At 40.7% G+C, this 14,590-nt stretch overlaps 1 protein-coding gene across 2 annotated transcripts in view; it reads left to right on the forward strand.

Moving 5' to 3' along the window:
• The window catches only part of LOC141096858 (transcription initiation factor TFIID subunit 4B-like), a 186,563-nt gene that overhangs the window by 36,955 nt on the left and 135,018 nt on the right, over nucleotides 1-14,590 (forward strand). Inside the window, exon 5 of one of the 2 annotated variants that reach the window (XM_073583696.1) lies at nucleotides 13,820-14,053. In XM_073583696.1, the coding sequence (XP_073439797.1) occupies nucleotides 13,820-14,053 (234 nt within the window). The remainder of the gene's footprint in view (nucleotides 1-13,819; nucleotides 14,054-14,590) is intronic. The other variant, XM_073583697.1, reaches the window with a different exon arrangement.

A 14,590-nucleotide genomic window follows, 5' to 3' on the forward strand; every position in this document is an offset into this window, starting at 1 on the left:
GGCGTCCATAGCGCGTTGGATTACCTCAGTAATCTCGGACGCCTACCAGGCTGAAGGCGCCAGCCCGCCTGATTCCTTAAAAGCCCACTCTACAAGGGCGGTATCGGCCTCATGGGCCGAGCGGGCGGGGGCGTCAGTTGATCAAATTTGTCGAGCGGCAACCTGGGCTAGTCTTAATACATTCTGCAAACACTACAAACTAGATGTGTTAGCTGGCCAACAAACCGCATTTGGGAGAAAAGTTCTCCAAGCAGTAATCCCACCCTGAGGAGGTGCTTTGGTACTCTCCATAGTGCTGTCAGGTGGACGTCCTGGAAAATAGGTATTAGACCTACCGGTAATGATGTTTCCAGGAGTCCATCCTGACAGCACGGGTAGTTCCCTCCCTGTTATGTTATACTATGTTGTATTATGTTATGTCATATGCTGTAATATGATTGTTTCATTAAACCGTTACTAGCATCATCCACCTTGTGGTACTTGTCAAATCACTGAGGGAAAGGGGGTGGGACATGGCCTTTTAACCTCTCGTGTGCTTTCCTGTCCCTGTAAGGAGGAGGAGGACGTCCTCCATAGTGCTGTCAGGATGGACTCCTGGAAACATCATTACCGGTAGGTCTAATACCTATTTTTTCCTCCTTTGTTCGCAGTTTGGATTGTAATTTCACCAAATTTCATTGGTGAAATATTACAAATAGCTCTGATTGGCTTTCACTTTTAACAGCCAATCAGAGCGATCGTAGGCATGTGGGGGCTAAGCCACGCCCCCTGTGGTTAACTCTCAAGTGTCCTCTGTGTGCGGGTCGGGTGACCTTTCAGTGACCCCGGTTAACCGACCTGCAGGGGGTTAATCAATTCATGACGCCACATAGGCGTCATGGGTCGTATTGGCACGACTTTTCATGACTCCTACGTGGCGTCAAAGATCGGGAAGGGGTTAAACTGTTTAGCTTGATGCACCGAATGATAATCAGACTATCATTTCACAATGAACTTGCTGTATAAACAGGCTGCTGATGAACGAACAAAATGCTTGTTCACCAGGTGAAACTATCAGCACAGCGCAAAATATCATTGTTCTCATCAGTGCATTGTCCTTTGTAAACAGGACTCTCACTAATGGGTTTCATGGCAGACTATACTCACAGTGATCTGTTAACAGATATCACCACTGACCCGGCTTCCCCCTCCTTTCCTGATTGTTTATACAGATTGGGAAGCACTAACAAAGCTTCAAGTGCATTGATCGAAAAATACAAAATGGTTTTTAAAGTGTACCTGTATGTTTAAGAGGTAAGACCGCCAGCAGTGATTCGCTCAGCGTCCCCTCACCACGACGCACATTTCTCCACCAGCTTCTTTTTCTATTAATGCACTTTCTCTTTGCATAGTGTATTTCACCACTAAGTTTTGGGGTTTATTCCATTTATGACTATAGAACCATGGGACATCTCAGGGATAAATAGTGGATTCTGATATCCTTAAGTCTCTACTACCTATTTTTTCTACACGCTTACGCTAATTGAGACCACTGTGATCTCTTGGATGTTTTCCATGTACTTATGCTTATACACCATTCCTAAGGGAGATTTCTTTGTTGATTTTGGGTTCTTCAAGGGACCATGGTATGGGGGGGTAATTACACTGTTATGCCCCAATTTTCAAGTTCTCCCATTGACTTGTTCAGCGTCCCTCTTTTGGCACTTTCTAGTTTTCTAATGCTATGTTTCAGTAAGAAAAAAAAAAAATGTTTTACTTATTGGAACTTTCATCACTCTACCATATTTACCACACTATTTTGGGTTTAAGGTTATTGCATGTTTGGTATCTGCGAACATGTACTGACCTGGAGAATCATTGCCGAGTCAGTTTTGTTCAAGATTATTGTACTTGTTTTTTGTTATGTAACCCCTTTTCACATGTAAAGCGCCGTGGAATTAATGGTGCTATAATAATAAATGTTACAGTGAAAATTGTAAATAAAAAATGAAAAAACACTTACACATTTTTTGCAATTTCAACTCACTCTGAAATTTTTTAATTTTCCAGTACATTACAGTATATGGTAAAATAAATGGTGTCATTTAAAATTACAACTCGTCCTGCAAAAAAAACAAGCACTCATACGGCCATATTGACAAAAAAATACAAAATGTATCTCTTGGAAGAATGGAAGGGGAAAAACAAACAAAAAAAAAAAAAAAAAACAGAAAATCCCCCGGGGTGAAGGAGTTGAAACCTTTCTAGCGGGCACAGTGTGTAATATAAATGCAAAAGCAAGAGGGAGAAAAAAAATTAAAAAAAACCTGGTAGTTTTAAATAGTCTTTTTGTGGGTGTAAAATAATAATCAAAAAACTCAAGAAATAGACACGCATTTCGCATTTTATTTATTTATTTTGACATTTTCCACCAATATCCGCAAGAAAATGGAATATAAAATTAGAGGAAAATCCAGCTTCACGCGAAAGTGAAAAAATCCAAGGGTGCTGCGACACCAGAAACGCGTTGATAACGCATTTTTTTTGCTGCTATTTATGCTGATATTGTATCCTCTATCTCTGAAATTTTAAGTGAATAAAAAATTTATTTTTTTTCACTTTCTCGTGAAGCTGGATTTTCCTCTATTGTGCTTTGATCCACGCCTTGACACGGCGGATCCGTGCTCAGAGTTCCATGATGTCATACTGGTGAGCTGGACTTTATTCATTTTTTTCATCAATATAAAATTAACCGTAAAAATTAAACCAATATATTACAAAAAACAGGCAAACGTAACACAGATCTGCAAGATAAGAATTTTTTTAAAAGCAAATTGATTTTTATATACTTTAAATTTCTGAACTCAGTAAAAATATCCAAAAAATTCCATCACGTACAGTTTTTTTTCACAAACCCTGACTACATAGGCTTTTTCTTGCACTGTACTTTTACCCCTTTTGCATGACCTTTGGTGGATGACTTGTCAATAAACTGGTTAGAATTGGTTTTTCATCGTACAGAAGCAGATAAAATGAATTCCTTCAATAGCTTTCTTAAGACTGCTCTAGTGTATTGCAGTGATGTTCCTGGGCTGATGGAAAAATTTAACATTTAGTACGATGTGACTGAGTGTAGACTCTATTGATTCACCCAAAAAAAAATCTGAATGCTATGCTACTGCACATTGGTAGCAGGTATGCTTCAGTGCTTGTGGGGCATTTGAGCATTTAAAGGAATGCTATGAGAATTTAGACTTTATTCTCAAGAAACTTGACCATCCTTAATACTCGTAGTTAATATGTTGTGACTCCTTGGGCATCAAGAAGGATTTATCACTGGAGCCAAAAAAATTGGATAATGAGAAAATCTTTGCAACCTTTACTCAAGAACATAGTTGCGTAAAGTTTAGTTGATCCCACTAACGTTCTTCTGCCACCACTCCACATTGAGGTTGGACTGATGAAGCAGTGTGTGAAAGCTCAACCAAAAGGAGAGACTTTTATCTTCTTGTGTATCAAGTTTCAGGGAATGTCAGAAGCTGAACTGAAGGAAGGCATTTTTGTGGGTTTGGATATTGGGAAACTCATGAAGAACCTTGTCTTCTAAGGCCTGTTTCACATTGAGTTTTTCGACATCAGTCAAAATTTGAAAATGGCGGATCCGCTAAAAATGTGGCAAAACGGATGCAAGCTGATGGTGCGGATCCGTTTTTTGTCGGATCCGCTATACGGATTTTTATACGGATCCGTCAAACGGATCCGTACCATCCGCTGGTATCTGTTTTTGCCATCCGTTGGGTCCGTTTTCTGACGGATCTGTTTTTCCACACCTTCAAAATAGGATGCTCCCAAATATGATTGGCTCTTGGAAAATACTCCCAAATGCGATTGGATCCTGGAAACTAGGGGAAAAATATATCTAGGGTGTTTTAACACAATATCTTTGAAAGGTTGTAGAGCTAGTGGCAGAGATGGAAGGAGTAATAGCGAATATTAATGGCATCTATGTGGATTTTGATTTTCAATGCAATAGTTTGGCAATTATTGCTCTGCAGAGGGAGAAAACAAGACTGCGAATCCTGCGTCGGAGAAGGAAGAGACGGCAGTGGATTCATCCTATAAATGCACAGAGGTTTACCCTTGGCGTTTTTTCAACACTTTATCTGGAATTGAGGGATAACCCAGACAAGTTCTTTAATTTTGTGCGAATGAGACAGGACTTGTTTGAAATTTTGGTGGAGCGTGTCGGAGCACAAATCCATAGAAGGGACACCTATTTGCGCTTGTCTATATCACCGGCAGAGCGTTTGATGGTGACCCTTCGGTAAGTTATTTTTTTTTTTTTTTTTTTTTTTTTAATTTAGTTTTCAGATTCTGCAGACTTTGTCATGTTGTTGCTTGTAGTTTGTATAAATTTTACTTTTTACCCTTTTTTTTAACAAATTCCTGGCAACTGGAGAATCCATCACCTCCCTCTATTACCAGTTCCGGCTTGGGATATCGACAATCTCTGGAATAGTCCAACAGACCTGCCAGGCATTGTGGGATTATCTACACGAGGAGTACATCCCACAGGAAAGGTGGCTGGAGATTGCGGACAACTCTCAAGAAATCTGCCAGTTTCCGAATTGTGTTGGTGCAGTGGATGGGAAGCATATAAGGATTGTGAAACCCACTGGATCCAGATCTGAATTTTTCAACTATAAGAAATTCTTCTCCATTGTATTGATGTCCATTGCAGACTCCAAATGCAAATTTATTGCGGTTGACATTGGTGCGTATGGTCCATCCAATGATTCGCAGGTATTCAAGATGTCCGCAATGGGCTGTCTTTTGTATGGAGAAAATTTTGAATTCCCACCTCCAAGACCACTCCCTGGAACAACAGGCCCACCAATGCCATTTATATGTGTTGGAGACAATGCATTTCAACTCTCTAAACATCTCAAGCCATATAGAAGTTATGGATTGACCCACACAAAAAAAATCTTAAACTATCGATTGACAAGAGAGCGAAGAGTGGTGGAGTGCGCTTTTGGGATTTTAACATCAAAATGGAGAGTGCTGTTTACTGCCATTAAAATGAAAACTGAGACTGTGGATGAGGTGGTGAAGGCGTGTGTCATCCTGCACAATTTTGCAATTTCAAAGGAACCTGTTTCCATGGAAGAAAATGTTTGTGAAACCACCTTGTGGGATTATCACCAGACAAGTGTTCGGAGTACTGTCAGTGACAAGAATGAGGGACACATTTGTTGATTATTTTGTGTCACCAGAAGAAGGAAGAGTTGACTGGCAAGATGACAGGTATAAATTTTTTTTTTTTTTTTTTTTGGTTATTTTATACCAAGGCTCCTTTTTTGTATAAGAAAAACTTTTGTAATTTTTTCCTTTTTTGTTTCAGAGTTATGGTACATTTACTCAAGTGTTGTGTATATACCTGTACACCACCAGTGTACATTGAACCTTTTTTTTACATTTACCAAAGTGTCGTGTATTACCTTTACCCAAGTGTTTTGTATTTAACCTCAGCACTACTGTTTTTTTTTTTTTTTTTGTTTACCTAACACTAAAGAAAAAAATTAAAACACACAAAAAAATTGTTTTGAAATTGGAGCAAGGTTGGTGAGGATCAGAAGTGGAAGGGGGGATTAAAACATGAGGTTGGGATGGGAGTTGATGGACAGAGGAGGAGGGGAAGGAAGGTACTGGGAAGAATGGAATGGGGAACTAGAGAAAGGAGAAGTAGTGGTGGGAGGAATGACGGAGGGAGGATGGACGGTGGAATGAGAAGGTGATGGAATAGGTGCATGGGTAGATTGGGAGGCCTGGGATACTGCAGTCACTAGAGCATTGTGACATGCTTGCATCACATGCATCTGTAGGTGAGGATTTAAATCTTCCATTTGCTGGACAACTGACTGAAAAAAAAAATGTCTCGGCGCCTGGTTTGACTGAATTCATCCGCTCCATACAACTTCTGAGTTCTATGATATTTTGATTTATCATGTTCAACCCAGAAGTTAACTGTTGCCCCAAAATTCGGAATGCATTCTGGACGGTTGAATTCAGATTCAAACAGTCAAAGTCCTCCTTTCCTGACATCTCTGACGCTGCCGTCTAGAACCAAAAGTTGGTAGAGATGTTGCGGCAGTGTCAGAAGGGTGGGGTAAAGGGTACTGTAAATCGTCACCTGCAGCTTCATGTGATGAAGACTGCACTGCTGCTCCAGTGCTGGTGGATGGGACAGAGGGACGAGACTAGAGGGAAGGTACAGAGGGGTCGGATACCTGGATGTGGTCCCCGGTGGCGGTCTATGAAGGGATCTCTCCAGAGGGAGGCAACTCAGAAGCAGGCTTCTGAGCACTGCAGATGGTGCTAGAAAAGAGAAAAAAATATATATTAATATATTGATATTTCATTTGGCCTTGCTGAAAAAAAAAAATTTGGTTAAACATGTCAACATTTGTACTACAGAAATGGTGTGTGGAATATTTACCTTCTGCTCACCATCGTCGACCGGAGGAGCGACAGGGCTCTGTAGTGCTTATACTGGGTGCTCCTGCGACCTCTCGATCCACTCGGGGCCTGCATCTCCTTGTTGAAGTCCCTCTTGAAGCGGTCCTTGAGTGACCGCCACCGTATGATAACCCTGTCACCTGTGAAGGAAAAAAACAAAGTGGTTAGTATTCAACACGTCACATGCTGTAATATAAGTTACTGGAATTGGGATACTTGCGCACAAAATCCCTGGCCCTCGCATCGAGCTCCTCCCAGTTGTCTACAACCTCCGAACACACTTCATCCCATAGACGTCGGGTGGTTGGTTGGTCGGCATGGTAGCGGTTTGCCAGGTCCCACAGCGGCTCCCGCGGTTGCACAGCCTCGATGAGGGTGTCCACATCGATGATGATTCCCTCTTCTACTGGTCTGTGGGGAGCACGCTGTGAAACCTGTGGAAAAAAAAAAGGAATATTAAATTCAGACACATGAGGCTCATTAATCAATCACCCAAATAAAGGGTTACTTACTGTTCGCCGACCACCGGAAGCATCACCTCGACGATGTTGGGATGTCCTGGGAGTCGCTCTAGTGCGGGCACTGGATTGTGAAGACTGTAAAAAAAAATAAATAAAAAATGTGCTTGGATGGATGCGTAGTTATTGTGTGTGCTGTGATGAATGCTTGTGTTGGGGGTAGCATTATGTATGTGTTTGTATCTGCTAACCTTACACTCTGCGAGCCCCCTCCTTGCATTTCTCCACCTTGCATGTCTCCTTCTGGAAGCTCCTCAGATTCAGCTTCCTGTGAAAACATGATACATACATATATTATTAAAAAAAAAAATTGTGTAAAATGAGGAAAAAAAAACCCATTTTTATATAACCTCAGTTCGCTGATGATGTGAGGGGGAGCTCCCAGAAGAAGACATTATTGCTCCGGCCTAGCTTGCGGGTTTGCTGCGGTCTGGATGGCGGGTCTGCTGCGGGCCGGTTTGTGGTCTTTCCTGAACAGATCTGCAAGTATAAAGTCACTTGTTAAGCTACTATACAAAGGATAACAAAAGCTTTCATGCCTTTATACTTCCTGAGAAAATTTTCGTTTTTTCCTCTGCGTTTGCTGCGGTCTGGCGGGTCTGCTGCAAGATGGTTTACGGGTTCTTTGTGAATGGATCTGCAAGTATAAAAACACTTGTAATAAGATAAAAAAAAAAATTTCAGATATATTTTGATTGAAAATCTACCCCAAATAATAGAATGTTGATATGTGAAATGCGCAACCTTCCCAACCCTAAACCTCGTGTTACCCTTAAAAAAAAAAACTTTGTATTGTATGTATACCCACACTTTAAAGTGACCTTGTTTTGGTATTGCATGTGTGTAATTCCCTGATGCAGAGTTAACTGAGAATCTATCAGTGAGCGTATACCCACACTTAACGTGACCTTGTTTAGGTATTGCACGTATACCAACACTTAACGTGACCTTGTTGCATGTATGCCCACACTTAACGTTACCTAGTTTTACAATGATACTACGGACAGTTTTTGGAGACAGTTTGTATTTATAATTTTTTTTGTTTTCATTTTTTTTGACAAGTAGGAGGTACTATGCTCTTTATTTTAAATACTACAGTACATGAAAAAAAAATAAATTGCAGAACACATGCTACAGTGACACCACATAAAATACTAGTAACACCACATTCAATACACACAACACACTATCACAGCACACTTTGAAATATTCAAATAAAATTACAGTAGTATGAAAATAAAATGCAGTACACATGCAACAAAAATAAAACAAGTAAACTATGAAAAAAAAAAAGCATAATAAAAATACACGCAGATAGTACACACAGAAATGCCAAACACATAGGTTATACTCACACTTGCAGGTGTCTTTGCTGGCAGGCTGTTGGTGCTGGCACTGGCAGGCCTGGTCCTGGCTCGGTGGTGGCAGGCCTCACTTTGTCCTGACTGCTGTTGGCAGGAGCTGGCTTCTGGTGGCAGGCCTCTGGATGCTGGCAGATTCTTGCTGTCTGTCAGGCTGTGTCTGGTACCTTCTTTCTTCCATCTTGATGCTGGTACTGCATGTCTGGGCCCAATTAGCCCACCTTATATAGTTTTTGGACTGTCTGGAAAATTATCTTTTTTTTTCTGAGCATGCTCAGTGCGAAAAAGCGGATTCCGCTAAATGGCGGATCCGCTGCCCATAGGCGGCCATTCTATCGACTGACGGACGATGGCGGATCCGCCGTGATCTGCCATTTTGACGCAGACAAAAAATGTTTCAAAGTCCGTCCACCTCAGACAGAATCCGCCAGATTCTGGCGGATCCGCCGAATAGCGAACGTAACGGACGACCATCCACCACTAAAGTATTTCAATGGGGAAAAAACGGCGGATCCGCCATTTTCAAATTTTGGCGGATTTTGACTGATGTCGAAAAACTGAAGTGTGAAACAGGCCTAAACTAATTAAAATCAAAACTGTTCTGAAAAGTGCTTGGCATTATTTTAAAGTTCCAAAGAAATTTCTAGGTATCAACAAAAAGAGCTTACAGTTTAAGTCCATCCTGGAGAAGATGCTCAGTTGTTTCAAAGCCTTGGGTTGTCTAATGAATATCAAGTTAAATTTTTTACATTCCCATTTGAAATACTTCCGCTGTTAGCGAAGAGCAAGGAGAAAGATTTAATCAGAATATGAAGAAGAGGTAACAATGATACCACGGTAGATGGAATGTGAACATGATGGGGTGACAACTGTTGGATGCTTCAAAGACAAGATCTGCAGGCCTTCTATAAGAGAAGCTATCAAGAGAAGCTTTTGAAGAGAAAAGAAAAAGGCACAAGAATTTCCAATAAAGCTGCAGAATGAATGTTCAATACATTTTTATATACAATATTGTGTGCACTTTTGGCTACAGTAAAGATTTTTCTTGTTCATCTTGCTTTTACATAATTTCTTGTTTGTGCAAAATCCAGACGTGATGGTTAAAAAAATAGAAGTGTTTTTTTAAATCGGGGTATAAGAATCAGTCACTGGATTTTAAACCATTTTCATAAACCAAAATTTTGCATACCTGTGCAAATTGAATATCCGAATGAGAAACATTTTTAAGTTGTTAAAAACACATGTGCTACAATGCCTAAAAAATGTGCTTGTTAGGGACTGAAGAAAATGACCCTGTCGTTAACAGGTTAATGAATCCTATGATTTGTGGGTAAGGTTGCAATCTTGTATGAGTAATTAGAGCACTTAAAATGTATTAACCTTTATTAACCCCTTTCTGACACTGGACGTACTATCCCGTCCATATGCCCTGGGACTTAATGCCCATGGATGGGATAGTACGTCATGGGGGGAGCGCCGCTGATTGCCGGCCGGGTGTCAGCTGATTATCACAGCACCCGGCACGTTAACCCCTGGCACACTGCGATCAAACACGATTGCAGTGTACCGGGGGTTTAGCGAAGCATCTGCAGGGAGGGGACTCCCTCTGTGCTTCCCTGCGACCCCCAGCGCAGCGCGATGTGCTTTGCTGCTCTGGGGGCCTCCTTCCCTGCCAGTCCTCGGATCCAATATGGCCGCGGGGGCCTGCAGGGAGGCGGCTTCCTCAGTGCCTGCAGAGCGCAGGCATGAGGAAGCCTTGTGCAGCGCCTGTCAGATCACTGATCTGACACAGCGCTGTGTGACGTGATCTGATGCATGACAGTGATGACCCCCCCCCCCCCCCCCCGGGAAAATGTAATAAAGTAAAGTGTAAAAATAATGTATAAAAAATTGCTATATTAAAAAAAATAAATTCCCTAATAAATTCATTTTTTGGAAATAAAAAAAATAAAAGTACACATATTTAGTATCGCCGCGTCCGTAACAACCCGCCCTATAAAACTGTCCCATTAGTGAACCCCTTAAAAAATAAAAAACAAAGCAAAAAACAATGATTTATTATCATTCCGCCGAACAAAAGGTGCAATAACGCACAATCAAAAAGACGGATATAAATAACCATGGTACCGCTGAAAATGCCATCTTGTCTTGCAAAAAACGAGCCGCCACACAGCGTCATCAGGGAAAAAATAAAGTTATAGCTCGCAAAATAAAGTGATGCAAAAATAATTTTTTATATAAAATAGTTTTCATTGCATAAAAGCGCCAAAACATAACAAGACATAAATGAGGTATCACTGTAATCGTACTGACCCGAAGAATAAAACCGCTTTATCAATTTTACTACATGCGGAACTGTGTAAACGCACCCCCCAAAAGAAATTCAAGAAATGCTGGTTTTTGCTCATTCTGCGTCCCAAAAATCGGAATAAAAAGCGATCGAAAAATGTCACGTGCCCGAAAATGGTACCAATAAAAACGTCAACTCGTCCTGCAAAAAATAAGACCTCACATGACTCGGTGGGTCAAAATATGGAAAAATTATAGCTCTCAAAATGTGGTGATGCAAAAAGTATTTTTACAATAAAAAGTGTCTTTTAGCGTATGACAGCTGCCAAACAAAAACCCGCTAAAAATAGTAAATCAAACCCTCCTTTATCACACCCTTAGTTAGGGAAAAATAATAAAATTAAAATGTATTTATATCCATTTTCCTGTTAGGATTAGAATTGGGGGGTTTCCACTGTTTAGGCACATCAGGTGCTCTCCAAACGCAACATGGCGTCTGATCTCAATTCTGCGTTGAAAAAGTCAAACAGTGCTCCTTCCGTTCCAAGCTCTGCCATGCGCCCAAGCAGTGTTTTACTCCCACATATGGGGTATCAGCCTACTCGGGACAAATTGCAAAACAGCTTTTGGGGTCCAATTTCTCCTGTTACCCTTAGTAAAATAAAAAATTGGGGGCAAAAATATAATTTTTGTGGGGAAAAAAATGGGTTTTTTTTATTTTCACGCCCGGGTGTTATAAACTTCTGTGAAGCACTTGGGGGTTTAACGTGCTCACCACACATCTAGATAAGTTCCTTAGGGGGTCTAGTTTTCAAAAAGGGGTCACTTGTGGGGAGTTTCAACAGTTTAGGCACATCAGAGGCTCTCCAAAGTCTGTATTCCAAAATGTCACTACTTCCCTTCCAAGCCCCGACGTGTGCCTATACAGTAGTTTTCTCCCACATATGGTTTATCAGTGTAATCGGCACAAATTGAACAACAACTTTTGAGGTCCAATTTCTCCTGTCACCCTTGGCAAAACAAGAAAAATGGGGACTAAAAGATCATGTTTGTGGAAAAAAGGATTTTCTTTTTTATTTTTACGCCCGGGCGTTATAAACTTCTGTGAAGCACTGGGGGGTTCAAAGTGCTCACCTCACATTTAGATAAGTTCCTTGGGGGGGGTCTAGTTTCCAAAATGGTGTCATTTGTGGGGGGTTTCCACTGTTTAGGCACATCAGGGGCTTTCCAAACGCGGCATGGCGTCCGATTACAATTCCAGCCAAAAAAGTCAAATGGCGCTGCTTCCCTTACGAGCTCTGCCATGTGCCCAAATAGTGGTTTACCCCCACATGTGGGGTATCAGCGTACTCAGGACAAATTGCACAATAACTTTTGGGGCCCTGTTACCCTTGAAAATAAAAATTGGGGGTGAAACTATAATTTTTGTGGAAAAGATATATTTATTTAATTTTACGGCTGTACGGTGTAAACTTCTGTGAAGCCCTTTGGGGGTTCAAAGTTCTCACCACATATCTAGATAAGTTCCTTGGGGGGTCTTGTTTCCAAAATGGGGTCACTTGTGGGGGGTTTCCACTGTTTAGGCACATCAGGGGCTCTCCAAATGTGACATGGTGTCCGATCACAATTCCAGCCAATTTTGCATTGAAAAAGTCAAACGGCGCTCCTTCCCTTCTGAGCTCTGCGATGCGCCGATTCAGTGGTTCCCCCCCCCCCCCCCCCACATATCGGGTATCAGCGTACTCAGGACAAATTGCACAATAACACTTGCAGTCCAATTTCTCCTATTACCCTTGGTAAAATAAAAAAGATTGGACCTGAAGTAATTTTTTTGTGAAAAAAAGTTCATTTTCTTTTTTTTAAACATTCAAAAAATTCCTGTGAAGCACCTGAAGGGTTAATAAACTTCTTGAATATGCTTTTGAGCACCTTGAGGGGTGCAGTTTTTAGAATGGTGTCACTTTTGGGTATTTTCTATCATATAGACCCCTCAAAGTGACTTCAAATGTGATATGGTCCGTAAAAATAAAATGGTGTTGAAAAAATGAGAAATCGCTGGTCAACTTTTAACCCTTATAACTTCCTAACAAAAAAAAATTTTGGTTCCAAAATTGTGCTGATGTAAAGTAAACATATGGGAAATGTTACTTATTAAGTTTTTTGTGTGCCATATCTCTGATTTAAGGGCCGAAAAATTCAAAGTTGGAAAATTGCAAAATTTTCAAAATTTTTGCCAAATTTCCATTTTTTTCAGAAATAAACGCAAGTTATATCAATGAAATTTTACCACTAACATGAAGTACAATATGTCACGAGAAAACAATGTCAGAATTACGGGATCCATGGAAGCGTTTCAGAGTTATTACCTCATAAAGGGACAGTGGTCAGAATTGTAAAAATTGGCTCAGTCATGAACGTGCAAACCACCCTTGGGGGTAAAGGGGTTAATTTTTTGGAGGGGATGGTGAAAATAACCATTTTGTCAGTTTTTGTAACTTTTCGATATAGATCATAGTTTGATCTTGAGCAGGAGACCATCACCTATGTTGTCAATACGTTTTAATAGTGCATTCAGAGAGCAGTATTGATAATCAAATGTTGCATTTATGTTTGTTTCTATATTTTTGTATCGGTGAGCCCTAGTGTTTTGTATGTATATCTCTTGGGTTTCAGCATGTTATGGACTCCCCTATAGCTGCACAATGTGGTTGGTTGTGTTTTATTGACTGGAAGACTTTTGTAGGCTAATGGTATTGGTGAACTATTGTTAGGATAGGTAAAATAAGTTGGGGCCTGACACCACACCAACTCTTCAGCTCCAGCAGGAGGTGACAGTGCTGAACGGCCCATCTCTGCTCCCTGTGCAGTCGCCACTGCAGGGTACTGCAGATCCGCTGTGAATGAAATGAATAGGAGCTGAGATACAGGAATGGCCACAGACTGGATAGCGCCACGCTCTTCTGTCTTTGACTGTATACGTGATGCTGGCGCTGAAAGCTACTGATGGTGGGGGGTGCTAGGGATCTAACTTCCACTGATCTGATAGTGATCCTAAGGTGTTATAATAGTATACACAGTATATCTAAATGTTAATTCCACATATGCTAATATACATGTATGTCAATTAACTGTTTTGTTATTCTTTTCACATAGAAGAGTCTTCCATCTCTGCGACGTCTGATGCCAAATTCCCAGGAATTTATCTTGCAGTGTGGACCACAGAACCCTCCACCAGAGACCACTACCGCAAGCTCTTTTAAGATTTCAGCATCCTCCTCCATGCAGACAGTAAAACCAGTTGGTTCTGCAGCACTCGGCACTGTGAAGGTCCATCAGACTACCTCTTCTGCGCCCCAGCCTCTGAAACCTGTCAACGTAAAACAGGTGGTAAGAGAACAAGCCTTTCTCCTCTTTCGTTCTTATTTCAGGTTTATACTGCAGGTTTAGATTTTGTTTGTAACCTAATGCTAACATCATGGTTTATATTTGTGTATATGGCGTTACAAAGCACTTGTTTCCCTTTCAAGAATAATTAAAAGATGGGGAGATGGGTAAAATTGCAATTTAATAAACTGAATGTAAATGTCAAGAGCATTGCTTTTATAAAAAATGTGAGTTGATGCTAAGGTTGGCGTAAAACTAGAATTTGGTGTATTTTATTTCTCTGCCCCAGACCCAGCACCACCCTTGTATGTTATTAGGTGATGTCTTTGTATTGCAAGTGAATGGGACAGAACTACAAAAGCAAGCAAAGCCAAAGACCAAATCACAAGTCGAATTGGCTGCACAACTATAAAATTAAGGGACATTGTTTTTCTTTGAAAGTTTATAGTCAAAATAACTATTTCTTTTTCATTGCTTTTTTAAAAAAAAAAATAATAAAAATTCCTATTCAATAGTAAGTTTCTTTTCACACTGGCATGA

This window comes from Dendrobates tinctorius, unplaced genomic scaffold, assembly GCF_039654945.1.
Source record: "Dendrobates tinctorius isolate UK_male_01 unplaced genomic scaffold, ASM3965494v1 ptg000081l, whole genome shotgun sequence".
NCBI classification, from domain to species: domain Eukaryota; kingdom Metazoa; phylum Chordata; class Amphibia; order Anura; family Dendrobatidae; genus Dendrobates; species Dendrobates tinctorius.